At 44.2% G+C, this 27,807-nt stretch overlaps 2 protein-coding genes across 2 annotated transcripts in view; both read left to right on the top strand.

Annotated features, from left to right (window-relative positions):
* Positions 1-15,047: 15,047 nt before the first annotated feature.
* Positions 15,048-19,121, top strand: TNFRSF17 (TNF receptor superfamily member 17). Its single transcript, XM_081820009.1, has 3 exons — positions 15,048-15,245; positions 15,602-15,733; positions 17,291-19,121. The coding sequence occupies exons 1-3, from the start codon at positions 15,128-15,130 to the stop codon at positions 17,566-17,568; spliced, it is 528 nt and encodes a 175-aa protein (XP_081676135.1). The 5' UTR covers positions 15,048-15,127; the 3' UTR covers positions 17,569-19,121.
* A 2,369-nt stretch (positions 19,122-21,490) lies between these two features.
* Positions 21,491-27,807, top strand: part of SNX29 (sorting nexin 29) — a 507,745-nt gene continuing 501,428 nt past the window's right edge. The window contains exon 1 of the mRNA XM_081818879.1: positions 21,491-21,586. Coding sequence (XP_081675005.1) covers positions 21,580-21,586 — 7 coding nt within the window. The 5' untranslated portion in view covers positions 21,491-21,579. The remainder of the gene's footprint in view (positions 21,587-27,807) is intronic.

Below are 27,807 nucleotides of genomic sequence, written 5' to 3'. Positions count from 1 at the left end.
GTGAGTCAATCACTACGTGGTTTATCTCTTCATTTATTTAGGTCTTCTTTGGTTTCTCACATCAGTGTTTTGTGGCTTTCAGCATTCATATCTGTATATCTTCTGTTAGTTTTTTATGTAATTTCATTTTCCTGGTGGGGAGCTATTGTCAATGTATCATTTTTTGAATTTCAGTTTCTAATTACACATTTTCAGTACATAGAGGTTCAACGGATTTTTGTGTGTTGACCTTGTATCCCATGCTAAACTGACTTATTAGTTCTAGAAGTCTTTTTTTGTAGTTTTCTTGGGATTTTTTTCTGTAGGCAATCATATTATGTGTGAATAGGGAGCGTTTCATTTCTTCCTGTCCAGTGTATATTATTCCTGTTATTTATTTGTCTTGCCATTCTTTTCTAAGGTACTTGCATCATTATATTTGAAGTAACTTTCTTTTTTAAATTTTTTATTTTATTATTATTATTTTTTTAAAGGTTTTACTTATCCACTTGGCAGAGAGAGACACATCAAGAGAGGGAACACAAGCAGGGGGAGTTGGGAGAGGAAGAAGCAGGCTTCCCGCTGAGCAGGGAGCCTGATGCAGGGCTCGATCCCAGGACCTCGGGGTCATGACCCAAGCTGAAGACAGATGCTTAATGACTGAGCCACCCAGCCCTTTTTATTTTTTTATTTTTTTAAAGATTTTATTTACTTATTTGAGAGAGAGAGAGAATGAGAGACAGAGAGCATGAGAGGGAGGAGGGTCAGAGGGAGAAGCAGACTCCCTGCCGAGCAGGGAGCCCGATGTGGGACTCGATCCCGGGACTCCAGGATCACGACCTGAGCCGAAGGCAGTCGCTCAACCAACTGAGCCACCCAGGCACCCGCCCTTTTTATTTTTTTAAAAAGATTTTATTTATTTATTTGAGAGAGAGAAAGAGAGAGACAGAGAGCATGAGTAGGGAGGGGTGGTGGAGAGGCCAAGGGAGAAGCAGACTCCCTGATAAGCGGGGAGCCCGATGAGGGGTGTGATCCCAGGACCCTGAGATCATGACCTGAGCTGAAGGCAGAGGCTTAACTGACTGAGCCACCTGGACACCCCTTGAAGTAACTTTCTTGTAGATAGTGCATAATTGGGTCATGCTCCACCACCAACCTCCCTGCCCCTCATTTTCACAATCTGTCTTTAATTGATTTGTTTAGACCATTTACATTTAATGTAATTATTAATATGCTTGGATTTAGGTCTACCATTTTATTATTTGCTTTCTTTCTTTCTTTTTTCTCAGGAACTCACAACCCTGAGATCAAGACCTGAGCAGAGATCGAGTTGGATGTTTAACCGCCACCCAGGCTCCCCTTATTATTTGCTTTCTATTTGTTACTTTGTTTTTAACTCCTCAGTTTTCCCTTTCCAGCGTGGGTTAAACATTTTCTTAGTATTTCAATAAAATGTAAATGGATGGCAAGATGACATTGCTTTAGGGGTGCCTGGGTGGCTCAGTTGTTAAGTGTCTGCCTTCGGCTCAGGTCATGATCCCAGGGTCCTGGGATTGAGCCCCACGTTGGGCTTCCTGCTCAGCAGAGAGTGTGCTTCTCCCTCTCCCACTCCCCCTGCTTGTGTTCCCTCTCTCACTGTGTATCTCTGTCAAATAAATAAATAAAATCTAAAAAAAAAAAAAGAAAGAAAGATGACATTGCTTTAGCAGGCAAACAAGCTAGTTAGGTTTAGGAGAAACAGCCCTTTTTTTTAAAAAAAATATTTATTTATTTATTTATTTGAGAGAGAGAAAGGGAGAGCAGGCTTGGGCGGAGGGGCAGAGGGAGAGGGAGAAGCAGACTTCCTGCTGAGCAGGGAGCCCAATCACGGGGCTGGAGCCCAACATGGGGCTGGATCCCAGGACCCTGGATCATGACCTGAGCCGAAGGCAGATGCTTAACCAACTGAGCCACACAGGCGCCCCTAGGATAAACGTTCTTATCCATTTTCTGTGGATTGTGGTTCCAGTATCAGTTCACTTTTTAGAAGCTTTGCAGTGCTTGTCAGATCTGTCTTTTGTGTGTGCCACCAAATGGCCAGTGTGGGATCTGGACTAGGCAGTAGTCTGTCTCAAGGTTCTCCAAGTCTTTTCTGTGTAGAGAAGTTCAGGAGGTCATAAATGACTTTATGGAGTCACTTTCCCAGGCTTCTCCCTTTCTACAATATTTGGGGTACTTTGTAGTCCTCTGGGAAGCCCCTTTTTGGTCTTACAGTCCAGATCTGGGGGTTTAGTTATCCCATACTGCCTTGCATTTCTAGGGATGCACCCACATCTGGGCTAAGCAGTGAGAGAATGGGAGGACTCATCTCTGCTTTGCTAGTACTTAATATTTTCTTCTTCATCCCCATTTACTGCCATTATGTATTTTTCAGAGTCCTCAAGGAGCTACATTCCACTCAGTTTTATAGCAATAGTTAATAGGAGAGACTAGGAAGAGTGTGCTTATTTCATCTTACCTAGAAACTGGAACCCCTCATGTAATTTTAGAGAACATTTTGAAAAACTTTGAATCAGAGCTTTGGTTATAATTCAGACACATTTTCCTTTCTTCATTTTTCAAAATGTTATGTCAAATACTGGTTTTATGGAATTAAAAAAAATCCCAAGTGGGATGATCTAGAGAAGAAATTAAATCATTCCTTTTGGCATTCTGATGTATAATCATCTTCCTAATGAATTTTATGTCTCTAAATCACATTTTAATGGGGTCTTGCTCAATCTAATGTGAACTAAATGGGAATAACCACAGATCTGAAGTGGTTAAAGGTACCTAACAATTCTGGTGTAAAAACATTAGTGTTTCCAACATAAAGAGAATGTTAGTACACCTCTCCACTGCTGGATGGACAATAGATTTCAAAAAACCTTCTACAGTATCTACACAGAATACCCCATCATCCATAAAGAACTATTTGCGATTAATGACTTGTTCGGTGCTTTTCTTCTCTGCAATACTGAGCTCCATAAAAGCAGGGACTATAACCATTTTGTTCACTGCTCTATCTCCAGAGTCTTGTACAATGTCTGGCAAATAGCTAACACTCAACAGAAATTTTATGTCTGAAGGATTGAATGAGTTGAATGGAATGAGGCAGGAATGGATTCCCCACAGTTACCGTAAAAAGAAGTGTGCGTGGATGGGTTAGGAAGAGGGCAGGATAAAACCAGCTCTAATGTCCACCATACAGTAGCGTTCCAGACTAATACCCTACAACAGGATGTGTATTTACTTAACAAGCGTCTGTCAGAGGCCCACCATGTTCAAAGCATTTGTTAGGTGATGGAGAAGAGGGTGAAACAAAGATGAATGACATCAATTTCTTTTCTGAAAGGCACCAGTCTTCTAAACAAAGGGATGCTGTGTTCTAACTCAGAATCCAGGAAGAACAGTAGATTCTATTTTTTAGTATCTGATATGCTTTGATTCAATTCAACAAATACTTATTGCATGCCTACCATATGCCAGATACTGTGTGAGTTACTTTCATAAAAATAACAATAAAAGCTACTATTTTTTCCAGTGATTACCATATGCCAGATTGTGTTAAATGCTTTGCAGTCGTTAAAAAGTTTTTTTTTTAATTTTTAAAAATTGTGGTAAAGTGAACATAATGTAAAATGTACCATCTTGACCATATTTAAGTGGACAATTCAGTGGCACTGAGAAACCACTCACCACTCACTATGCAATCATCACCACCATCCAGCTCCAAACTTTTTTCACCCTCCCAAACTGAAACTCCACACCCGTTAAACACTGACTCCCCATTGCCCCTTCCCCCAGCCCCTGGCAACCACCCTTCTACTTTCTGACTCTGTGAATTTGATGACTCTAAGTATCTCATTTAAGGGGAACCATACAGTATTTGTTTTTTTGTGACTGGCTTCTCTCACTTAGCATGATGTCCTCCAGGTTCATCCATGTTGCAACATGTGTCAGAATTTCCTTCCTTGGGGAGCCTGGGTGGCTCAGTCAGTTAAGCGTCTGCCTTTGGCTCAGGTCATGATCCCAGGGTTTTGGGATTGAGCCCCGCGTTGGGCTCCCAGCTCAGCCGGGGAGCCTGCTTCTCCTTCTCCCTCTCCCTCTGCCCTTGCTCGTGTGCTCTCTCTCTCTTGCTCACTCTGTCTCTCAAATAAATAAATAAAACAAAATTAAAAAAATAATTTCCTTCCTTTTTCAGGCTGGGCAATATTTCAGTGCATGGATAGACCACATTGTGTTCATCCATTGCCATCATACTTTTATTTAATTCTTACAACAGGTCTCCCAAGAGACATGTATCTATAATGGATACATAGTATGTCCTGCTCAGAGGACCTCAATGCACGTCCAAGTTCAACATTAGCACCTTCATCCTTGCCTCCAGTTCTATTTTCTAGGGAACTTAGGCTAATATAGTGTCATTAGGAAAGAAGACAAAATCCTGCAGTTTCTCACCAAATCTGTTCCCTGTCACAGTGGACTTAAGTGAAATAGTTTCTTTTTTTCAAAAAATATTTTATTTATTTATTTGACAGAGAGAGAGAGCACAAGCAGGGGGAGTGGCAAGCAGAGGGAGAGGGAGAAGCAGACTCCTCGCTAAGCAGGGAGCTCGATTCGGGGCTTGATCCCAGGACCCTGGGATCATGACCTGAGCTGAAGGCAGTTGCTTAACAGACTGAGCCCCAAGTGAAATAGTTTCTATGCTAAATTGGATCATAACACCCCTTTGGGTAAAATGCACCAATGCACTTGGTCTAAACCCTCCACTTCTACTCCTGCAGGACCTGCCTGGTCTGTGCCCTGCTCACCTCCCTGTTCTCAACTCCAACCTGTGCCCTTTTTCAGGTCCTCCAGCTTACCTGCACCCTTCCTGGTCTACGGGGCATTGCCTTTAGTCTTCCTTTTGCCAGGACCACTGTCCGCCGGTGGCTTGCACAGTTGTCTTCTCTCGATCTGGTGGGTCTCAAACTATATATTACCTTTTATATTTGTTTCCTAGGGGTGCTGTAACAAAGTGCCACAAACTTGGTTGCTTAAGACAACAGAAAGTGATTGCAACTTTGTAGGTCCTGGTCCCCACAGGGGGTGTGTGCTGTTGACTGCGGGAGGGTGGCGGTCAAAAGCTATGCCAGGACCCTTTGGACACCTGTGCCCAGACAAGCAGGAGAGAAGGGAAATCACCATACTAGTGTGGGTAACTGGTCTGGTCGGCAGGAAGAGGCATGGGTGCCTGAATGCAATGGGGGCAGGGAGGAATATGTGTGCAACACAGGGAATCTACCTGGGGACACTCCCTTGTCCCCCCTGAAACTGTGAATGAACACATGCAGTAATCTGGGCCTGAGAAAGGTGTGATTTGCAAGAGTTCATACCTCTCAAGAGTGAAGGTTTGGGCCACGGCACCAGGTGAGCTCTCCAGAGCAGCTCAGGTGATGGCTGCAGGTAAGGAGCTATAGGATGAGGAGTGGAGGAAAGAATGAGACCAGGTACAGTCCCAAGACCAAGCGCAGTGACAAAGGCCTTGGTCTGAATCACTAACTTTCCTCAGGGAGAACGGCCCATGGAAGTCATGGCAGGCTGCTCCCCAAACACGCATGGCCGCCATGACAGTGACCTCTGGGATGTCCAGCAGGGAACACACTTGACTGACCACGCTGGCTGCTGCCACTCAGTGCTTTCACACTGAGACTATGCTTCCCCTTCCTGTTCCCAGCGAGGCCTGAGCCCGGCAAGGGCATTAGCGCACTGCGCCCACTCCTGCAAGGCATGAGATTCCTCTGATGGGCAGTCTTGGCTCAAGAACTCCTCGCCAGACTGGCCAAACCTTTCTGGGACTTGCATTGCCTGCCGAGGTGCTTTCCCCCCTGACTTCTTCCTTCCCCTCGCCTGCGGTGCAGCTAGGCCTGCATCTGAAGGTTTCTTCTCTTCCCCTGGCTTCCTCCCTTTATCCTTCACAAGTATTTCCACCCAGAACCTGTCATGGTCTAATTCCATCATGGCAACTGTTTCTGGGAAGACCCCCAGCCAACACTGGAGTAATCCCCTGCTCCCTGGCCCCACTCACCTCTTTTTAGTTTGTGTCTCAGTACTGTGCTTTCTCCTTAAAAGTACTTTCACAGTTGGATATGCTTCCTTTATATATATATATATATATATATATATATATATATATATATATATTATATATATGTTTTAAGATTTTATTTATTTGAGAGAGAGAGGTCATGAGCAGAGGCGAAGGGTGGAGGGAGAAGCAGACTCTCTGTGGAGCAGGGAGCCCAATGCAGGACTCGATCCCAGGATCCTGGGATCATGACCTGCGTCAAAAGCGGATGCTCAACTGACTGAGCCACCCAGGTGCCCCTATATATTTTTTGGGGGGAGGGGGAGAGACAGAGAGCGAGCTGGGTAGGGACAGAGGGAGAGAGAGAATCCCAAGCAGATTCCATGCCCAGGACCAATCCTGACTCGGGGCTCCATCCCATGACCCTGAGACCATGACCTGAGCCAAAATCAAGAGTCAGATGCTTAAATCACTAAGCCACCCAGGGGCCCCTCCTTTGCTAATTTTTGCTGTGTTTCCCCACCAGACTGCAACCTCCATCAGGGCAGGAACCCCATCTAAATGGAACTCACTCTTGCGCCTGGTGCCTGGCACAGAGCTTGGCACGCGGTGGGCACGTGGTCCATCTTTACTGGATGGGAGGACTTCCTCCGCTGCTCTGATCCTTTAATGATGCAGACGTCACTGTCAGGTCCTCCGGGTCTTGTGGTTGTTGGTGTTTAAAGCAAGGACAAAAAAGCGTCCCAGGGAGGAGTCAGTGATTTGAAAAACAAGAAACCCCCATTCCCTGACACTGTGAGCCTGAGAACTGCAAGCAGCCAGGACCCTCTGGAAATCAGAGGGAAGCCACTTTGAGAAGTTCTAAAGAGTTGACAGGATGTGGCGCTTCTGATAGTGTGTGTGTGGGGGGCGGGGGGGGGGAAGCAGGAATTCAGAGGTGCCCGCCTTCAAAGGGAATATTCACGGGTCTCCAGCCTTGGCCCCAAATCAAATAAGCCTTCTCATGTCCCCAAGCAAACAAGACTTCTGAGTGATGTGTGGAGATCTAAGGGAGAGGAAGAGAAGGAGGGAGGAGCATCTTTGCATTGGAATCTTCCAGTTCAGGGCTCGCTCAGTGGGGCTTCTGGGCTCTGCGTCCTTAGATCCTGGCTCTGAGCAGTTGAACCTCCTCCCTTGCCCCTCAGTAAAGGCCTGCTTTCCCCAGGCTCTGTTTCAAAGTGAAGAAGAAACGAAACCATCTGGAGTTTGTGGGTGCTCTAGTGGGCCAATGATCCTGGTTTAGGGTTTGCTGTTCCTTTGTGTTCGTGTTAGTTTTGTGTGCTTTGTGGTCTCTTTCAGTTTGGACTGCACAACACGAGAACAGAGTTGTTGGGAATAGTAGGTCTCGTGAAGAAGTTGTTAGTGACAGTAAAGAGGCGCGACTGCACGGTGGTTAATACCATGGCTTTCGACCCTTTATCAGTCAGGAGAGACGAAGCCATGTTGCCATAACAAACAGCACCCAAATCTCATTCATGCCATGTGTCTGGCTTAGCTCCGGCCGCCATACCAAAATATCGTAGGCTAGGGGGCTTCAACAACAGAAATTTATTTCTCACACTTCTGGGGGCTGGGGAGCCCAAGATCAAGGTGCTGACAGACTTGGTGTCTGGTTTGCAAACGAGACTGGCTGCTTCCTTGTTGTGTGTTCCCATGGCATGATACTGCTTGAGAGAGTAAGATCTCTGGTATCTCTTCTTATAGGGGCACTAATCCCATCATGAGGGCCTCTGCTCATGACTTCATCTAAACTTAACCACCTCCCAAAGGCCCCACCTCCAAATACCATCACATGGGGGGTGAGGGCTTCTACAAATAAATTTTGGGCCCATTGGGGTTTTGCCATTTGGCGTGGCAGAGGGAAGAGAATGTGATGACTTAAGCACAGCCTCAGTCTTCAAGTGACAAATGTTTCTTCTGCTCACATTTCCTTGATCAAAAGCAAGTTACATGTGTAACTTCAAGAGGGATATGGAAAATACAATTCGGCCTTGTCCTCAGAAGGAAAGAACTGTATTGTTGGCAATGGCTCTAATGAGCACAAGAGCGACACAGTCTAGATGTTGCTGTGGATGTATTTTTTTAGATGTGACTAACATTTAAATCAACATACTTTGAATGAGGCAGTTCACCCTCTATAATGTGGGTGGGCCTCATCTAATCAGTCGAAGGCCCTAAGACGAAGGTTTCCCAAAGAAAGAATTTGGCTCCAAGATGGCCACATAGAAACCCTGCTTGGGTTTCCAGACTGCTTAGCTTGCCCTCTGGATTTTGGACTCGAGACTGTAACAACACCAAATCTTTCCTGAATTTTCAGCTTGCTGGCCTGTCCTATGGATTTCAGACTTGCCAGCCCCCATAACTATGTGAGCCAATTCCTTAAAATATCTACCTATCTCTCTTGGCTCTTGTTGGGTCTCAAGTCTGCCAGTTCTTAGACTGGAATTTACTTTACACCAACACTATTGATTCTCCTGCGTCTCCAGCTTGACAACTGCAGATTTTAGGGCTTCTCAGCCTCCGTCATTGTGTGAATCAATTTCTTATAATAATATAATATATATACATATGAATGTATGTATATGTTTGTGTATATATACACACACACCTTGCTGGTTGTGTTTCTCTGTAGAACCCTGACTAATACAGGTGTAGATTTCTCCTCCCAAGTGAAAAATCTACTAAAGCCCTTGGAAGAAACTGTACTTTTGTTTGGAGTTAAGAGCTAAAGGTCAAAGTGCTCTGTTGTGAAAACTTGATTCCATAATAATATATATTATATATTAATAATGTGGAGAGAAGAATCTTCTGGTTGGATGGAATTTTCCTTGCAGAGCATGCTAATGGCTTCGGACGTTTGAGGCAGTGTCTCTGTTTCTTCAGAGCTATAAGTAAGTGTAGAAGCTTGAGGCTGACTCCAGGATTGGTTTACCTCTTTTTTTTTTTCCTGTGTAGAGTGTGGTCAGACCTAGCAGTGTTTTGGTGATGTTATTTCATTGACAAACTCTGTCATGAAACTTTAAAAAAATCCTTATTTTAAATGTTGCTCTGCTAAGTCCCCAAATCACAGTCTTTCAGACCTGGGGCGAACCATGGAGCTAATCTGGCCTCATTCTTCTCAAATTGTGTTCTATGAAACATATATTCCTGAATGTTGATAGGTGGTCCTTGAAAAAAGGGATTCCACGACCAAGTGGATTTGATAAAGACAGCATATACTCTCTCCTTTTTTGGAGACTCCAAATGCACTTCAGTGAAGTTTGAGGTGCCTCCTTGGCTTGGAAGTAGAGATGTCAAGTAGGAAGTTGGTAGTTGGGTCTGGATTTCAGGGACAAGGGCTGCACATGTAGGTTTGGATGTCAATACGTTCCAAATCACAGAAGCAGGTGAGATTACTTGGGAGAGAGTTTGGAAGGAAGAGGAGTGTCTGAAGTCCGGAGGTGCTGCAGCTTTCTTGTAACCTTTAGGGGAGGACCTGAGACTGTAGGCAAGACCCAGAAGATGGCATTGCTGAATTAAATGACAGAAACCAGAATGCTAAGACAAAACTCAAGCCAGTAAAGCTGATTCTACTGCTGGATTTCTTAACCAGATGCCAGTAAATTCCCTTATTTTTTTTTTAAAGATTTTATTTATTTTACAGAGAGAGACACAGCGAGAGAGGGAACACAAACAGGGGGAGTGGGAGAGGGAGAAGCAGGCTTCCCGCGGAGCAGGGAGCCCGATGCAGGGCTCGATCCCAGGACCCTGGGGTCATGACCTGAGCTGAAGGCAGACGCTTAACGACTGAGCCAACCAGGTGCCCCCCTTATTTTTTTTTTTTTTAAGAGATGGAGGGAGAGAGGCAGGGGAGAGGCAGAGGGGCAGAGGGAGAGAGAGAATCTTAAGCAAGCTTCACATGGAGCCTGATACGGAGCTCAATCTCACAACCCTGAGATCATGACGTGAGCTGAAATCAATAGCTGGTCGCTTAACTGACTGAGCCATGGTAAATTCCTTTTTAAAAAAGATTTTATTTATTTATTTGCGAGAAAGAGAGAGAGAGAGGAGAGAGAGAGAGAGCGCACACGAGCAGGGGGAGAGGGAGAGGGAGAAGCAGGCTCTCTGCTGAGCAGGGAGCTCGAGGCGGGGCTCAATCCCAGGACCCTGAGATTATGATCTGAGCCAAAGGCAGACATTTAACTCACTGAGCCACCCAGGTTAAGTTAAATTCCTTTTAACTTAAGTTTTTATGTCATGTCTTTGAAAGAGTCTTGACTAGTATGACGTCTCCCAACCTCTTTTGCACACTTAATCTCTGTCTCCTCTTAGTTTGTGTTTTCCCATCTCCTTACCTGTCCTGCAGGAGAACCAGCTGACCCCAAGATGTCAGAATTAACTAGTCACTCCCATCCTGAGGAGCAAAGGGGAAGGCCTGACATCCCCCAGTCATGGTCTATTGTTGTCCTTTTGGGCGTGAGTGGAGCAATCAGCTAAAAATCAGTTATGTGTTTGAAGATTTTATTTTTATTTTTGGATTGCTAGCAACCAACCCAAACTGACTTTGGCTAATGTGAGCCAGAAAGGGAATTTATTGGAAGCATCACAGGCTTCCCCCACAGAATCAAAGACAGAGCTGGGACAAGCTGAGCAACAACAGACTTGGGGAAGGCAAGCAATCAGAGCCATCCTGGGGAGCTTCAGCAGGCTTTCATCGAAATCCTCTCTGGGCTGACCACCGACATGGTGCACTCTCGGTTCTAGCTTGAAATGGCTGGGAGACGGAATATGTTTTAAGGATGAGAGTGAAGTGAGATGAGCCTCTTGGCCCTGGTTCCTGGGAAGAACCAGGTTCCTGCATATCAGAGAGACTTGGTGGCCCACCAAGAAGGGTCAGCCAGACCTCTCTGAGGGTGGAGCCATCCCTGGGCTTCTCCAAGCTGCTTGAGGCTCCCAGGTGATGAAGAACAACCTCTGCAGGACTTCACTGCTCCTAAGACCCAGGGAGAGCTGGGGAGATACTTCCCTTGGTGCTTTTGGCTTTTAGGACTCTCATCGGCCCAGACTGCCCATCAGGGTTCTCTCTGACATCTTCATTTTTTAATTTTTTTAAGATTTATTATTTATTTATTTGACAGAGAGAGAAGGAACACAAGCAGGGGGAGTGGAAGAGGGGGAAGCAGGCCTCCCCACGAGCAGGGAGCCCGACACGGGGCTCGATCCCAGGACCCTGGGATCATGACCTGAGCCGAAGGCAGATGCTTAATGACTGAGCCACCCAGGCGCCCCTCTCTGACATCTTTAATCTTTATCCCTTTTCTCTTGGTCTCTGCTGTTCATGCCTTTCACTCTGCTTTCTTTCCTCTTCCAAATGCCCCTCCTCCTACAGACTAAATATTTGTGTCCTCTGGAAATTCATGTTGAAACCTAATCCCCAGTGTGGTGGTATTGGGAGATGGGGTCTTGGGGAGGTGATTAGGTCATGAGGGTGGAGCTCTTGTGAAGGGGAAAAGAGACTTTGGAGAGATCTCTTGTGCCTTCCACCTTGGGGGAATATAATAAAAAGATGGCTGTCCTTTCCCCCTCAACCCTCTTGCCAATTTAGCTTTTCCCTTGGACTTCCCTATTTCTGTCCGCATTCTCGGATTCTTCCTAGGTTCAAGAAGTGGGCTCTCACCAGACACCTAATCTCTGAGAAATATACTTCTGTTATTTGTAACAGAACTATACTCAGTCTAGAGGCACCTGGGTGGCTCAGTCGTTAAGCGTCTGCCTTCGGCTCAGGTCATGATCCCAGGGTCCTGGGATCGAGCCCCACACTGGGCTCCCTGCTAGGTGGGGAGCCTGCTTCTCCCTCTCCCACTCCCCCTGCTTGTGTTCCCTCTCTCGCTGTGTCTCTCTCTGTCAAATAAATAGATAAAATCTTAAAAAAAAAAAAGAACTATACTCAGTCGATAGTATTTTTTTAAAGATTTTTATTTATTTATTTGTCAGAGAAAGAGAGGGAACAAAAACAGGGGGAGCGGCAGGCAGAGGGAGAAGCAGGCTTCCCGCGGAGCAGGGAGCCCGATGCGGGGCTCGATCCCAAGGCCCTGGGATCATGACCTGAGCCGAAGGCAGTTGCTTAAGCGACTGAGCCACCCAGGCATCCCATCAGTCTATAGTATTTTCTATAGCAGCCTGAATGGACTAAAACACCACCCTTAAAAAAAAAGATTCTTATTTAAAGAATAATTATTCAAGAATAATTATTCAAACAGTACCAAAGATTTTTCAGTGAAAACTAAGTCTTTTTTCCCACCCTAGCTTATGTCTATATATAGATATATATCTATATAGGTCTATATACCTACTATTCTACTTGTTTGTTTTTTTTTCAAGTAGTCTCCTCGTTGGGCTTGAACTCACAACCTTGAGATCAAGACCTGAGCTGAGACCAAGAGTCTGATGCTGAACGGCCTGAGCCACCCAGGCGCCCCTGCCTACTATTTTATTTGTAAACACAGCAGAACAGATTACACACTTGCTCAGTAACTTGCATTTTCCACTCAGTGATGTATCGTTCATATGAGAACACATCTGGCGCATTCTTTCTGATGGCTGCATAGTCTTCCACCCCAAGTCTCCATTGATGGATGGGCTTTTGTGAATACAAATGATGAAGCAGCAAATATCCTTGTGCACCTTACGTTAGGCACCTGGCCTCACACACATCTGTTGGAAACAATTGTGCTTCTTTTCCCAAGAGTTAGCAAAGTTTTGTTCTTCTGGTTTCTACCAGACTTCCCAGGCATGGCCCACACTGGCTGCTTCTCTTTCTCTCGACTCCTAAGTACTTACAATATGGCTTCTACCCACAAACATACTCAAGGTGCACCAGTGACCTCCTTCCTTAGTACATCACTTCTGACTTTTCTGTAGAATTTGACCTCACTGCCCATCCCGTCCTGAAACTCTCCTTGCTTGGCTGTTATGGTGGATGATCTTCATCTTCCCATTTCTCTAAGCGTGATTTTCCTGGGACTTTTGTCGGCCTTATTGTCTGGCAGGAGCTTGAGGGAGTGGAACCTGCTGGGTTAGCTCTTGGCCCACACCCATTTACCTCACTGCCTGGACCCCCAGAGGAATGGGAGGTTTTGATCAAAATCTGAATTCACACTCTCTTTTAGGCTCAAACCCTTCATTTAAAAAAAAAAGTGTTGTGGGCGCCTGGGTGGCTTAGTCGGTTGGGCGACTGCCTTCGGCTCAGGTCATGATCCTGGAGTCCTGGGATCGAGTTCCGCATTGGGCTCCCTGCTCAGCGGGGAGTCTGCTTCTCCCTCTGACCCTCCTCCCTCTCGTGCTCTCTGTCTCTCATTCTCTCTCGCAAATAAATAAATAAAATCTTAAAAAAAAAGTGTTGTTTTTAATTCCCACATTTTATGTTATTATCATCACTATCTTAATATTTATTATGTACCATTTAAAAAATATGAAAAGGTGTGGGGGCACCTGGGTGGCTTAGCTGGTTAAGCATCTGACAATTGATATTGGCTCAGGTCTCGATCTCAGGGTTATGAGTTCAAGCCCTGAGTTGGGCTCCACGCTGGGTGCGGGGCTTAAAAAAAAATACCAAAAGCTGTCAACAGTAACAAAGAATACAACAAAAGAATAACACAACAAATCCCAACATATCCACTATTCGGCTTAATAAAATGTGACCAACACAACTGGAGGTTCTTTTGTACCCTCCCTGCACCCCAGAGATTATACTGAATTTGGAGTTTGTAATTTTCTTGCATTTTAACTGAGTCCCGAATTTCTGACTGACCTCTCTGGATATCTCTATATGGGTATCCCACTTAGTATGGCTAAAAGCAAATGCAACTGATTCCATTTATGTAAAAAGGAAAATGCATTTGCCCTACCATCTATCTATCTATCTATCTATCTATCTATCTATCTATCTATCTATCTATCATCTATCTATCTATCTATCTATCTATCTATCTATCTATCCTCAGAAATCCTTCCAGAAAGATCTATATCAGGGGTTGACCAAACAGAACACAAGCCTGTTTGCAACTTCTGTGAGACATCAAAACGTTAATTATTTCTGGATGCTTGGACTATGGATAGTTTTTCTATCTGCTCATTTGTGTTTTCTAAATTTTCAACAATGGAGCATGGATTACTTTACTACTAATGCCCCAAACTTATCTTCCCCTCAACCCTCTTACCAATTTAGCTTTTACCCCAGACATCTCTATTTCTTTTTTTTTTTTAAGATTTTATTTATTTATTTGACAGAGAGAGACAAAGTAAGAGAAGGAACACAAGCAGGGGGAGTGGGAGAGGGAGCAGCAGACTTCCCGCTGAGCAGGGAGCCCGATGCGGGGCTCGATCCCAGGACCCTGGGATCATAACCTGAGTCGGAGGCAGACGCTTAAAGACTGAGCCACCTAGGTGCCCCATAGACATCCCTATTTCTGTTGGAATTCTGCAATTCTTCACAGGTCCAAAACCTGGGAGGCATGCTTGATGCCCTTTTCCCTGTTTCACATTCCATCAGTTCTTACTACACCTTGTGGTTGAGTGGATTTCTATCTCCCCTGTTAGATTTTAAGTTCTTAAGGGGCACAGGCTTTGTCTCCCTGGGGGCACATCACACAGCACAGCTCAAAAACAGATGGTCCAGAAATGGTTATTGAACGTTTCTGCCTGATGCCTCAGGCATGTCTGTATACCTTGCAACAATCACCTGGCTTATTTATAGAAATTTCCTCTATAAATAAGTGGTTTCTGTTTCAGGTATGGTTTGCTCTTGATATTTACACTCCATCTCTGACCCTACCCCATCCTCAAACTTAGAAACTGGAATTAGAGCTGGTATTCAAATCCTTAACCACAGTACAATTGCCAGCCCCTCGTAAGAACTAAGACATAGTTGTGAAGTTCTTTTTTTCCCCTCGACATTCTGGGGAATTCTCAACGAGATTTTACTTGTCCTTCCATGCTGTTCTTTCTGGCGTTTCCTTGTTTCTTTTTGTGATCCCGTTCCAGATGGCTCAGAAGTGCATCCAAAATGAGTATTTTGACAGATTGCTTACTGCTTGCAAACCGTGTCACCTTCGATGTTCTAATACCCCTCCTCTACCTTGTCAGCATTATTGTGATGCAAGTAAGTAATACTGCTTGAACAATTAATTCATTGGTGTGACCTATTTTCTCTACATTGACTATTTATTCGAAGAATAGACATTACACGGAAGAGGGTGAGATCTCCTGAATCAAAAAGAGAAAGGAAATAAGGCAAGTATTTAAATGCCAACAGGAGCAAAGTAATTACTCAGAACTGAACTCAATTTTATTCAGTGCTGTTAGCAACATAGATTTTATCAACTCTTCTAATTAAGTGTTATTTAGAATTTACAAGTCAATGCTGATGAATTAAGGGAATTGGATGGCAAATAATCTTTACTTGATGTGGATATTATGTTGTCAGTTCATTATCTCTCTGATATTCTTTTAATTCAGTGAAAGGAACGAATACAATTCTCTGGACCTGTTTGGGCCTGAGCTTGATCGTTTCTTTGACAGTTTTCGTGTTGATGTTCTTGCTAAAGAAGATGAATTCAGAACCATCAAAGAACAAACGTAAAAACACAGGTTGGTTTGATGTTTAGTCTTGGAAATCTATTTCCAAGAAGTGGCTATTGTGAATTTCAGTTCCTTCTCATGCTCTTTTTTTTTTTCCCCCCGTGATGAGTATTTCATTTGGTTAGAGCCCTTTTGAAAGTGTGTTAGAGGACAGTTGTGTTAAACGAACTTTTGGGAAGGAGCAAGCTGCCTTCTTTTTGGTTCGCGGGTGCCCCACAGAGCCTTACTTCCCCCACATTCTTCCCTCAGTAATTACTCTTCTGAAGTCCGGAGGCTTCCTTGGCAAACATCCATCTCTTTGACCAAAGTTAGCACATTGATTAAATGTCTTACTCTCAGAAACTACTAGCTGGGTCTGCTACTATCAGGAAAAAAGTATTTGACAAGATCCATGGCCATATTCTTAAGACAAATGTAAATGCTGTTTGCTTGGGTGAATATTTTACTGCCAAAAAAACTGCTAGAAATTAATAACCAGCTGTTCTTGGAGTATTTGAGCAGTCATTTTAAAGATTATTATCTTTATTAAGCAGCAGAGAACCAGTCTCAGAGAAGTGAATGTTCTACTTAAAGGCTTTTTAAGATAAAAATATTTCTGCTGCACCTTTGCCCATGATCTGATTCCCAAACACATTGCAGCCATTGACCTATTTCTTGATGCATTTATTTTCCGTGCAGAATCTGCATTAAGCACCCAGCTCATTTGTAGTAAAGAGAGGTAGATGGCTGTTGCCCATAATTTACTCACTTTTCTTTTTTTCTTGTGCCTAGGGTCTGAGAGACAGGTGGGGAGTGACTTTAAGTGTGACATTCTGGAAGATGGAGTTATTCTGTGGCAGGTTGGGGAAGTAATAAAGCTTACCTTCACCAGCATATAAATGGGGACATAATAGAGACTCCTTCCTTACATGATCACAAAAGATTCATTATAAAGGAAAAATTTGATTTGCTACCAAATGCTCTGTAAGGGAAGCATCTTTGCTTTGAATTCTAAAGTGTCACCCAAAGGCTCATTTTGGTGTGCTGTAACATATGGTAATCTGTCATTTCACCGGTGTCTAATAGAATCAATACCTCAATGCCTCCAAGGACCAAGTGGGCAACCAGTGAATGCAATGGGCGAGGTGGAGGTTTCAACAGTAGAGAGCCTATGCCCTTCCTCAAGGAGACAGGTGCTCCTGACTCCAGCCAACTGTTCCCATGTAGGAATGTTAGCTACCAGTTACCCCCGCCCCCCTTTTTTTAAAGAGACCAATTGCCTCGATTTGCAGGTGAAATCCCTTGAAATTTGTTTGTTTTTTTAAATCTCTTGATTTTTAAAGGGGGGGTCAACATAAAACATGTAAGCAAACACTTAAAAACACTGTATGGGCCTAAACAAAGTCTATCTTCAAATCCAATGTGGCCTGCGGTCTATCAGTTCGTGACTTCTAGTGCAGGAACATACTCATTTGTTTTGTAGGAGATCTGTCTCCATGGCTTGGAGCCCTAATGTGTACTGCTAAGACTGTCAGGACTGCACCACCTGGGAAGTTGGGGTTAATGGTTGTGTTTCTGCATAATCAGGATCGACTCTCCAGGACCAGGTGAACGCTGACCAGGAGGAGGGCCGTGCTAGCAGGAATGGTGAGGAAGTTCTCTCGAGGGGCCTGGAGTACACAGTAGAAGAATGTACCTGTGAAGACTGCGTCAATTCTGAATCAAAGGTTGCTTCTGACCATTTCTTTCCACTCCCGGCTATGGAGGAAGGTGCAACCATTCTCGTCACCACGAAAACAAATGACTACTGTAACAGCCTGCTAGCTAGTGTCACAGAGATGGAGAAACCCATTTTTACCAGATAATCAACCATTTCAAGTGGTGTAGAGCTGCTTTGAAAATCCTATGTCAGAAGGATGATGTATCACATCTCTTTAGGATGATTGTACTTATCAGTTGCTGATAGAGCTTTTTGTCCTGTAATTCTAGAAAATCTTTATGTTAGATGTACTTCCCTACCTTACTGTTGGGAACTTAACTGGAAATTTCCTTGGTTTCATGATTAAATTCTTGACTCACTGAAAAAGAAGCACTGCAATGTGTAGAGCCCATAGTCCCATATTTCTATGGCTAGCTCCCTTCTCTCCTATACACACACATATATATATTTCAAGCCAGATTGGATTTTTCTCTTTATTATTAATGGAAAGCAAGGTGATCCTATGTACTCCTGGATATAGGAGAAGCCTAGAGTCAGCCACACTAATTTAGTGTGCAATGCATGAGTGCAAGTCTCCTGACCTTGTGGGCTTTCAGCTTAATGGAGACATCAGGCATTATTACAATCCCATAAATAAATGTGTAATTGCAAACTAGGACAAAGGTATAGTAGGTATCATTTTCAGACCCCAGTGCAGGTAGTAATAATGATGGCTAAAACTTAGCCTTACTAGGGGCGCTTGTGTGGCTCAGTCAGTTAAGCGTCTGGCTCTTGATTTCAGCTCAGGTTATGATCTCATGGGTCTTGGGATCAAGCCCCATGACTCAGGCTCTGTGCTCAGCAGGGAGTCTACTTTAGATTCTCCATCTCTCTTTCTCCCTCTGCCCCTCTCCCTGCTCACACTTTCTCTTATTCTCTAGTAAATAAATAAATCTTAAAACAACAACAACAAAAACTTAGCCTTACTAATGTGCCAGGACTGTTCTATATGCTTTACCTGTACTAACTCATTTAATGCATACAACAAATCACAAGGTAGGTGGACAATTATTACCTCCATTTTACAGATGATGGCAGAAACTGAGTCAGAGGAAGGTAACATAACCAGTAAATGGCAGAGCCAGGATTTAAACCCAGACATCCTGATTTATTTATTTTTTTCTCTTCATAACGATTTAAGTTCATTTGAGTTCCTCAGCTCTTTGGGCTACAATCTTAAGTCATTATTGGGGGAGGGGGGTCCCTCCCTGGGGTTGTGCAAAGGTCCTGAGGTGTTATGGGAAGGTTATGCAACAGGTGATGATGCCCTCTGATAATATGTTGACTTTGATCATTGTTAAGATGCCCACTGACAAAACAGCGTAGACCTCAAAGTCTTGGGGCTGTGGCTTTTGTGTCTGGTTTGGGAAAAGGGGAAACTTGGTGAGCCCTTTTTACCCATTGGGGGCCATTCCAAGTTTCCATTCCAGGCCCTTGAGGACCACAGGATACAATATAGTACAGTGGTTAAAGTACTGGCTCTTGAAGCCAGATTGCCTGGACTTGAATCCTGGCTCTGTTACTAGAAGTTACAGACTTTGGGTGACTGTGAAAGTTACTTAACCACTTGTGCCTCAGTTTCCCCATCTGTAAAATGGAAATAATAATAGTATCTACTTACAAGGTTGTTTTAAGGATTAAATGAAAACACACACACACTCATTTGCATACATACATGTACATGTATATATATATAAATTTTTTCATGAAAGTATCTGGTTTATAATAAATACTTTGAGTTACATTGTTGTAATGATTTTTATTAATCCGCTTGAATTGTAGTCTGAGAGCAGGCACACACTCCTTTCCTGTTCTACAGCTGTTACAGGAACAGTATATGGAATACTGCTCCTAGCTTCTCACAGGCCCTCTTCCTCCCCAACCCCCCCACAATCTCCTCAATGAGTTTAGTTTTTCAAGGCTGACAAGAGCTGTAGACTTTAGGCTCTTAATTCTTGGTCTTTGAGGACTAGGTGAAAATCTCAGAAAAAAGGAATTATAATGTTTCAAGGGGGTGGTTGGGGATAGAATAAGTAAAGCACAAGCTCTGATGTCACTCACTTATCCTGCCTCAAGTGCCATGAAGGAAAGGTACAGGGCGCTATGAGAAGGTAGAACGTATCATCATGGTGACAACTCCATTAAGCAGGTATGTGATGCCTTACCAAGGGTTACAGAGGCAGGAGGAACCAAACTAGGCTTTTGGGGGTGGAGGAGTTGAGGGGGTGGATTTAGGCACATAGACTCTTCAAAATTACAAATTCACAACAACTATAGAGTATAATTTTGGAAAATGGCAAAGACAGCCCCACCAACCAAACACACAAGTATTTTCATCTCTCCATTCTCTCAGTCCCTACACATGGTCATACTTTGACACGATCGTAATCATGGCATACAGACCATTTTGCATGGGACTTTTTTTTAGTTAACTCATTGTCATTGGCCTTTCCCCATGTTCCCATCTTTATAATTAGCATTTTCAACTACTGCAAGAGATTCCTTGTGAAATGGGCCATGATTTGCTTAGCTATTATTTGGTGCTTTCCACTCTTTCACTGTCATAAATAACGCTGCCCTACAGCCTTCTCCAAAGAGCTCTTGACTTCTGCTGAATCCAAAAGATAAATTCCTGGGGGCCAGAGGTTTTGTGTTGAGAGGCAGTGTAGTAGGAAGACCATGGAGCTGTGGGTCACACAGGACTGGGCTGGAATTCTGGCTCCATTTCCCTGTGGGGCCTGTTCCTCAATCCAGTGTTTTCAACTGTGGATCAAGATTTATTAGTGGATCAATCAACTGTCTCATTCAGCATAAAATAAAAAAAAGAAAGACAAATAGAAGAGACTACATTACCCATGGAATGGTTTTATTAAACATCTCCTTAAATGTATGCATGTGTGTACTGGGTTGTGATGTAAAACGTATTTTTTTTTTTTACTCCGGGTTTCAGGCAAAATGCCCTTTTTTTTAAAAGATTTTATTTATTCATTTGAGAGAGAGAATGGGAGAGAGAGCACGAGAGGGGGAAGGGTCAGAGGGAGAAGCAGACTCCCCGCCGAGCAGGGAGCCCGATGCGGGACTCGATCCCGGGACCCCAGGATCATGACCCGAGCCGAAGGCAGTCGCCCAACCAACTGAGCCACCCAGGCGCCCCAGGCAAAATGCCCTTTTAAACCTTTCTGGGTCCCCTTTCCCCCACGTATAAAACGGGACAGCAATCTGAGCTTCGTATTATGAACACGTGTTGGCACATCATCCATCCACCTTCATCTCCAACGCCACCACCCTAGCCCCAGACATATTTCTTGCTGGGCAGCCTGACTGCAATGGCTCCCTAAGCAGGTACCCTTTCTCCACCCTGCCCCACTACAATTCATTCTGAACCCAGGAAGAGTAATCGTCTTAAGACCTAATTCAGATCGTGTCACTCCTCCGCGTAAATTCTTGCAATGGCTTCCCATTCCCTTATACCCTCCACCCTGCTCTCCTACCCCCTCTCTCTCACCCACCCTCTGGCTCCAGTCAAGCCCCGAGGCAGAGCCTTTGCACTCGCTGTTCCTTCTGGAACACCCTTCCTGCGCATCTTCCCGGGCCCGTCTCCCAGCCATGGTCCAGGTCTCAGCTCAAAGATCGTTTCCTTAGGGGTGCCCTCCGAAACTGCCCATCTCCGGGCAGGTTTTGGTCAATTACCCTTTTTTATTTCCCTTCTCAGCTCCTACTGCTCTCTGGAACGGTCTTGGCTCATTTCTCCGGGCCTGTTCACTGTCTCCCCGACAGAGCTGTGGGCCCAAGAAGGCAAAGAAACGTCCAGCTCGGTCCCGCCGCAGCCAAGAACGCCGGGCGACTCTCGCATTTCGGTGCTTCCCCGCGAGGGTCTCTAACCCGCCAGGACCCCACCGCCTCGCTGCGCCGGCGCGCTGGCGTGCCGGCGCCCGAGTTTACCTTCCGGGTCGGGGGGCAGGTCCGCGGCGGCGGCGCTCCACTTCCGGGGCGGGGCGGGGCGGGGCGGGGCGGGCAGGCGGGGCGGTGCGCAGTCTCCCGGCCTGTCTGGAGCCCGGCGGCGGCAGTGGCGGCGGTGGTGGCGGCACGGCGCAGGCACCGGCCCGGGAGCGGCACCATGAGCGGTGAGTGGCGGCTTCGCCGCTGTCACCCGGCCCGGCTGCCCCGGCTCCCGCCGCTCCAGCTGCACACTCCGGCCCCCGAGTGCCCCGTCCCGCTCGCTCGCAGACCCCGGTCCGCGCGGGAGCTGGCCCCCGGTCACCTGCACTTCTCTGGCGTCCCAAGTCCAGGCACTGCCAGTCCCCTGCCTCCTGTCCATCGCTTACAACCCGCTCCTGGACACCTGTCCCCAGACTCCCAGCCTCTCCCAGTCCTTCGACCCCCTTGCCCAGTCACCGGTCCCTCCCCCCAGTTCTCAGACCTCCTAACTCCGGGACCCCCCCCCCCAGTCCCAGTTTCAGCTCCGGGCCCCCCTGCTCCGCAGTCATTCCCATTTCCCAGGCCCCCGGTGTGCAGTCGCTCCAGTCTCCACACGGTCATGGTGTCGTCTCTGGACACTCTTAGTTGGCTGACCCCTGAACCCCGTGCCCCCCGTGGCTCTCGGTCCCCAAGGGACTGTGAGTTCTCCAGCCTTTGTCTTCCCCGCCCCTCCCATTCCCTCGTGCCCTGTCCCCCGGTGCTTTGCTGTTCCAGTTCCCAGTTGTTCCCAGTTACGCTCGCAGTGTCCCTCTCTGGTCCTTGCTTCTTACATTTTGGTCCTTTTTTTTCATACTCCCGCTCCTTTCAGTTCTTTTCCTAGCTCATTTGAGGTCTCCCTCGCCCTGTCCTGCACCCCTTCTCTTCTTGTTCAGTACTGAACCCATCTGGGGACCGTCGCGTTGCCCTTCCCAGCCCACCATCCCCCTCTCCCGCCCGCAGGGAGGGGTGTGGCTTTTGGTGGGGAGGCCGGGAGTGGGAGGGAGGTGGGTGTGGACAGCTTGTGCTCGGTGTTTCTGAAGTTTAGTCCCAAGACTTGGACGTATATGCTCAGCCCTTCTCTGAAGCGATCTACTGGTGTTTTGGTGCTAAGTCATTCCTGGGTGTTGTGTGTGCAGAGGGACTCCGGGAAGCCTCGCAGTCCGCCCTGACTGGGATCTGGATTTACTTAGGAGGACCCGCCTACCCTCACACTGCCTGTTTTCCTTTTACTGTGGAGTTGCCTCTGAAGAGTCCCTGCATCCAGCTCCCTTGGCCTTAGCCTTTCACCCAGGCATTTCTGGAGGTTGAGGAGGAGGGGGGAGGGCAAGGTGAAGGGGCTGGGTGTCTCTTAATGTTTAACTCTTGAGTTATCTCCGTGGGTCATTTTTTTTTTTTTTTTTTAACAAGTCATGCGCCTTTTGTTTTGCTGTTCAAGAGCAAGATTTGTGAAATTGTTGGTTCTAATGAGGGAGCTGGGAAGGGGGTTTCCTGGGAGATAGTCCGTCCAGCTTCTGTTGTCAGAGCAAATGATTTTTGGCCTCATTAAATTTCTGGTCCTTGAACATTAGTGATACTGCAACAAACAGGTGATGAGCTGGTTTCCACCCAGGAGGTAGTACAGCCTGGTTTAAGTGCAGGCCCTGGAGCCACACAGCCTGAGTTCAAATTCTGACTCTGCTCTATAAAGCTGTGTGATTTACGACCATTCTGAAGTCCCAGCAAAATGGGGGTAAATAATAGTACCTGTCACCTAGGCTTATTGCGTGACTAAATAACTTTATTTAGATGCTGTGCTTCTTAAATGGTATGTACATAGGAACTTAGACCAGTTGTTGTTTCCATAAGGACCCAGCTGGGGTTCAAGTGGGGTTGTTTTCTGACCCAGCTCTGGGACAAGGGCTGGGGTTAAGTATGCCTTGAAAATCTCTTGCTTTTATTTTTTTAAATTATTTTTTATTTTATTTAAATTCAATTAATTAACATATAGTGTATTCTTAGTTTCAGAGGTAGAGTTTAGTGATTGCATATCACACTCAGTGCTCATTCCATGAAGTGCCCTCCTTAATGCCCATTACCCAGTTACTCTAGCCTTCCACCCACCTCCCCGCTCCAGCAATCCTCAGTTTATTTCCTATAGTTAAGAGTCTCTTACGGAAAACCTCTTGCTTTTAATATGACCAAGGAGAGTCTGCCTCAAGCTCAGGGTTCTGGACCATTCTCCTGCCTTGACCACAGGAACAAGTGAAATTGACAAGCCAAGGGAAATTGGTCAATGTGTCCTTCAAGAACCAACTTAATATCAAAGATAACAAAGTTTTAAAATTTAATTTAAAAAATCATTACAAAAGGAAACCCAACAGAAGGCTTTTTTAGGAAAAAGCGTTCAAGATGAAAGCCTTCTTTTGGAAAGATTGTAATTGAGGCAGAAAAAGTGTTTGCTGAGGACAGAAGTGAAGTCCAAGGTATTTTCAGTTTTTTCTTTCCCCAAGTTTTATTGAGAAATAATTAACATACATCACTATATAAGTTTAAGGTTAACAGCATGATTGACCTTTGTTGTGAAATGATTACCACAAAAGGCTCAGCTAATATCCATCCTCTATGGATACAATAAAAAGAAAAAGAAGAAAAGAATAATTTTTTTTTTTCCTTGTGATGAGACCTCTTAGGATTTACTCTCTTAACTCCTGTGTGTTGTACAGCAGCGTTAGTCATCATGTTGTACATGACATCTCTAGTGCTTATTTATCTTATAACTTGGAAGTTTCTACCTTTTGAACCTCTTCCTCCAATTACCGCCTTCATGTGTCTTGAGAATACAGTTGAAACAGGGTCTTCCCACCCTTGGGATTGATGATCAGCATACAATAAATAATGTTGCATGGAAGTATTTCCTCTCTTTCCTCTGTCCTTTTTTTCAATAGAAAATTTCAAATGTCTCCAAAGTGGAGAGAATAGTGTAGTGAGCATTTACCATCTCATGACCATCCCCTGTATAGCTATCTTTCTTACCTCTGTCCCCAGTTTATTTTGAAGCAAATCCCAGACACTGTATCCTTTCATCTGTAAATATTTTAAGATATATCTCTAAAAGATAGGGACTCTTTTTTAAAAAACATAGCTCAATTTCATCATCATACTTAGAAGAACTGAGCAATAATTCATAAATATCAGATATTAAATGTTTAAATTTCCATAATTGCCTTATAATTTTATAGTGTTTTTTAGACTCAGGATCTAAATAAGGTTGAAACAATGCAAATTGTTTTTTTTTTTAAGTCTTTTAGTCCTCTCTTTATTTTTAGTTTGTTATTTTGTTAGTGTTTAATATATTCACAGAGTTGTGCCCACATCACCATAATCAGTTTTAGAACATTTTCGTTTGTCCAAAAAGAAACCCGTGTACCTGTTAGCAGTGGTTCCTCATTCTCACTCCCCTTAGCCCCAGGCAGCCACTAATCTACTCTATCTTGGGTTTTTACCTATTCGGCATATTTCATATAGATCAAGTCATACAACATGTAGTGTGCTTCTAAGCTTTATCATATTGTAGCAAGTAGCTATACTTCATTCCATTTTGTGTTTGAATACTGTTTCATTGTATGGATATTCTACATTTTGTTTAACCATTCATCAATTGATGGACATTTGACTTGTTTCCACTTTTTGGCTCCTCTGAATAATGCTGCTGTGAACATTCACCTACAAGTTTTTGTGTGGGCATGTGCTTTCATTTCTCCTGGGTCAATATCTGAGAGTAGAATTGCTGGCTCCGGGGCGCCTGGGTGGCTCAGATGGTTAAGCGTCTGCCTTCGGCTCAGGTCATGATCCCAGCGTCCTGGGATCAAGCCCCGCATCGCGCTCCCTGCTCCGTGGGGAATCTCCTTCTCCCGCTCCCTCTGCTTCTCCCCCTGCTCATGCTCTCTCTCTCTCTCTGTATCTCTGTGTCTCGAATGAATAAATAAAAAAATCTATTAAAAAAAAATTGCTGGCTCCATTTGAACTGTCAGATTTTGCCAAAGTGGCCACACCGTTTTCCATTCCCACCAGCACTGTATACAGTATGAAGGTTCTGGTTTCTTCACATCCTTGTCAACAGTCTTTTTGATTATAGCCATTCTAGTGGGAGTGAAGTGGTATCTTTTTGTGGTTTTGATTTGCATTTCCCTAATGATCAATGACCCGGTCAGCATCTTTTCATGTGCTTATTGGCTCTTTGTGTATATCTTCTTTGGAGAAATGTTTGTTCAGATCCTTTGTCCATTTTTAAATTGGGTTTTTATTGTTGAGCTGTAAGAATTCTATATAATTTCTGGATACAAGCCCCTTAGATATATTACTTACAAAAATTTTCTCCCATTTTGTGTTTTTTTTTTTTTTCTCTTTCTTGATTGTATCCTTTGAAGCACAAAATATATTTTTTTAAACTAATAGGTTGCTCTTTTATCTCTCTCTTTTTACCCCTCACAATTTTTGTTGAAGGAAACAGTTCACCCTGGTTGTTATGGGATAGATTGTTTCTTTGTGGGATTTTGCTGACTGTATTCTTTTGGTGTGGTTTGACACGTTTCTCATTCTCTTGTATTTCCTATAAATTGGCAGTTAGAGTCTGCTGTATTTTGTAGCTGAAAATGTTTGAGTCAGAGGTCAGACAGTTTAAAGGCCAAGCGCATTAAGTGCAAGTAACCAGGAAGTGGAATGCCTAGGTAATGCATACACGAGATAAATGAGTATCCTGAGGCCAGAAACAACTAGGATGACCATTAACAGGGGGGATGATGCATATATGTGGTATGGTCATGTGTTGGAAAACCTCAAAGACGTTAAAAGGAATAAAATGGATTTATGCACATCACTGTGGCTATATCTCAACATTAACCTTCTCTAAAAAGAAGCAGAGTGCAGAATTAAACTAAAATATATACCTTGATGCACATTAAAACATGCATATGAAACAATGTTTGTGGATTTGTATATGTGTGTAGAAGTAAACAAATGGTCTGGAGGAAGGATACTTGCTACAAGTGGGTGGTTGTCTTAGCGTGATAGCAGTCATGATTTATTTGTTTCTCTTTAAAGAATCCAGTAGGTAGGAATACTTGATTTCCAGCCTCTATAAGCAAAGGAATTATGAATTTCAGATAATGCTTTTGTTCTTACTTAGAAAGTAGAACTTGAAGGACCGGAAAGTCATTATGATTCTCAAACACTGTCTTTCCTAAGACTTTAGATTTGAAGGTCCTTGATGCTCATTTCCATCAGTAATGAGTCTGTCAAGAATCTTTAAAAACCCAGTTTCAAGGGTGGGGAAAACTTGACCCAGAGAGGTCAGATAATTTGTGGAACCCTCAAGCTCTAGGGGCCTGATAGACCAGGGTTTGGGGCTTGGTGGGTAATTTACTGCTGTTTCATGCCTGATGTTTGTGTACATTTTAAGCAGCTTTATCTTATTTTTCTGGAATGTTGAGGGTCATGGTTTTCTCTTTGGCATTGACTGGGTCCTTTCCAGCAGTAGCTTGTGTTTGGGATAAAGAATCAGCTGAAGCGAATGAATGGAAAAAAGAATATTTGTGGTTTTCATTCAAAGCAGAAAAAGTGATGATGTCAACTTTTTCCCCCTCCAATGAAGGCACCGGGTTGATTTATTGTGGCAGATTGTAAGAAGTAAGTGTTATACCATCAGCAAATATTTGACCACGTCCTATGCTGGTAAGTGGCAATGGACTAAATCTCACTGACATCACCTCTCCTGCTTTCTTGTTGTGACCAATAAGAAGTCAAGTTCTTAGAGCTCTTAAAATATGAAACCAAAATCCAAGATTTTATGGACTTCCATAAATTCCAGATAATTCCAGATAAAGCCCCTTCCATCCTGCCACCATTTTGTCTATACATAGGCCATGCATTCTCAGTGGGAGCGAAAATTGGTTCTCGAGGGAGAAAGAAATTTTAATGTTGTGTGTAAAGCACAGGTATGTGCGCAGTATGTAAACAGATACACAATATACTTGTGATATTAAAATTTCATGGAGGGGATGATCAAGAAAATGTCTGAAAAAGATCCTAAGGGGGAAGGTAATGAACAAAAGGTTGAGAAACATTGGTATGTGCTGAAGTAATTTTACCATTACCATATAAACTTGCATTTTGCTTTTACCCTTAGCATTTTAGGATAAAATTTTGCCACATTGGTACGTGGTCTTCATATTGATCACTTTTACGGACTTCATAATCCATCATTCATCCATCATTTTGCATGTAGTATAATTTTTAAACAATTTGATTCTACTTATGGAAACTTAGCTTATTTTCCTCCCTTTCCCCTCCCCCCCTTTTTTGGTTCCTATTATAAGGAATGATGCAGTGACATTTTTGTTTAAGGTAGTTT

This window comes from Leptonychotes weddellii, chromosome 5, assembly GCF_054177405.1.
Source record: "Leptonychotes weddellii isolate Sample4059 chromosome 5, ASM5417740v2, whole genome shotgun sequence".
In the NCBI taxonomy this organism is placed as follows: Eukaryota; Metazoa; Chordata; class Mammalia; order Carnivora; family Phocidae; genus Leptonychotes; species Leptonychotes weddellii.
This window is presented reverse-complemented; position numbering and strand designations above follow the sequence as displayed.

Excerpts from the sequence above, each read along its gene's own strand:
- TNFRSF17 (XM_081820009.1), top strand. The coding sequence starts at position 15,128 with ATGGCTCAGAAGTGCATCCAAAATGAGTATTTTGACAGATTGCTTACT. Across the intron at positions 15,246-15,601 it reads TCAGCATTATTGTGATGCAA|TGAAAGGAACGAATACAATT; the intron begins GTAAGTAATACT and ends CTTTTAATTCAG. Across the intron at positions 15,734-17,290 it reads GAACAAACGTAAAAACACAG|GATCGACTCTCCAGGACCAG; the intron begins GTTGGTTTGATG and ends CTGCATAATCAG.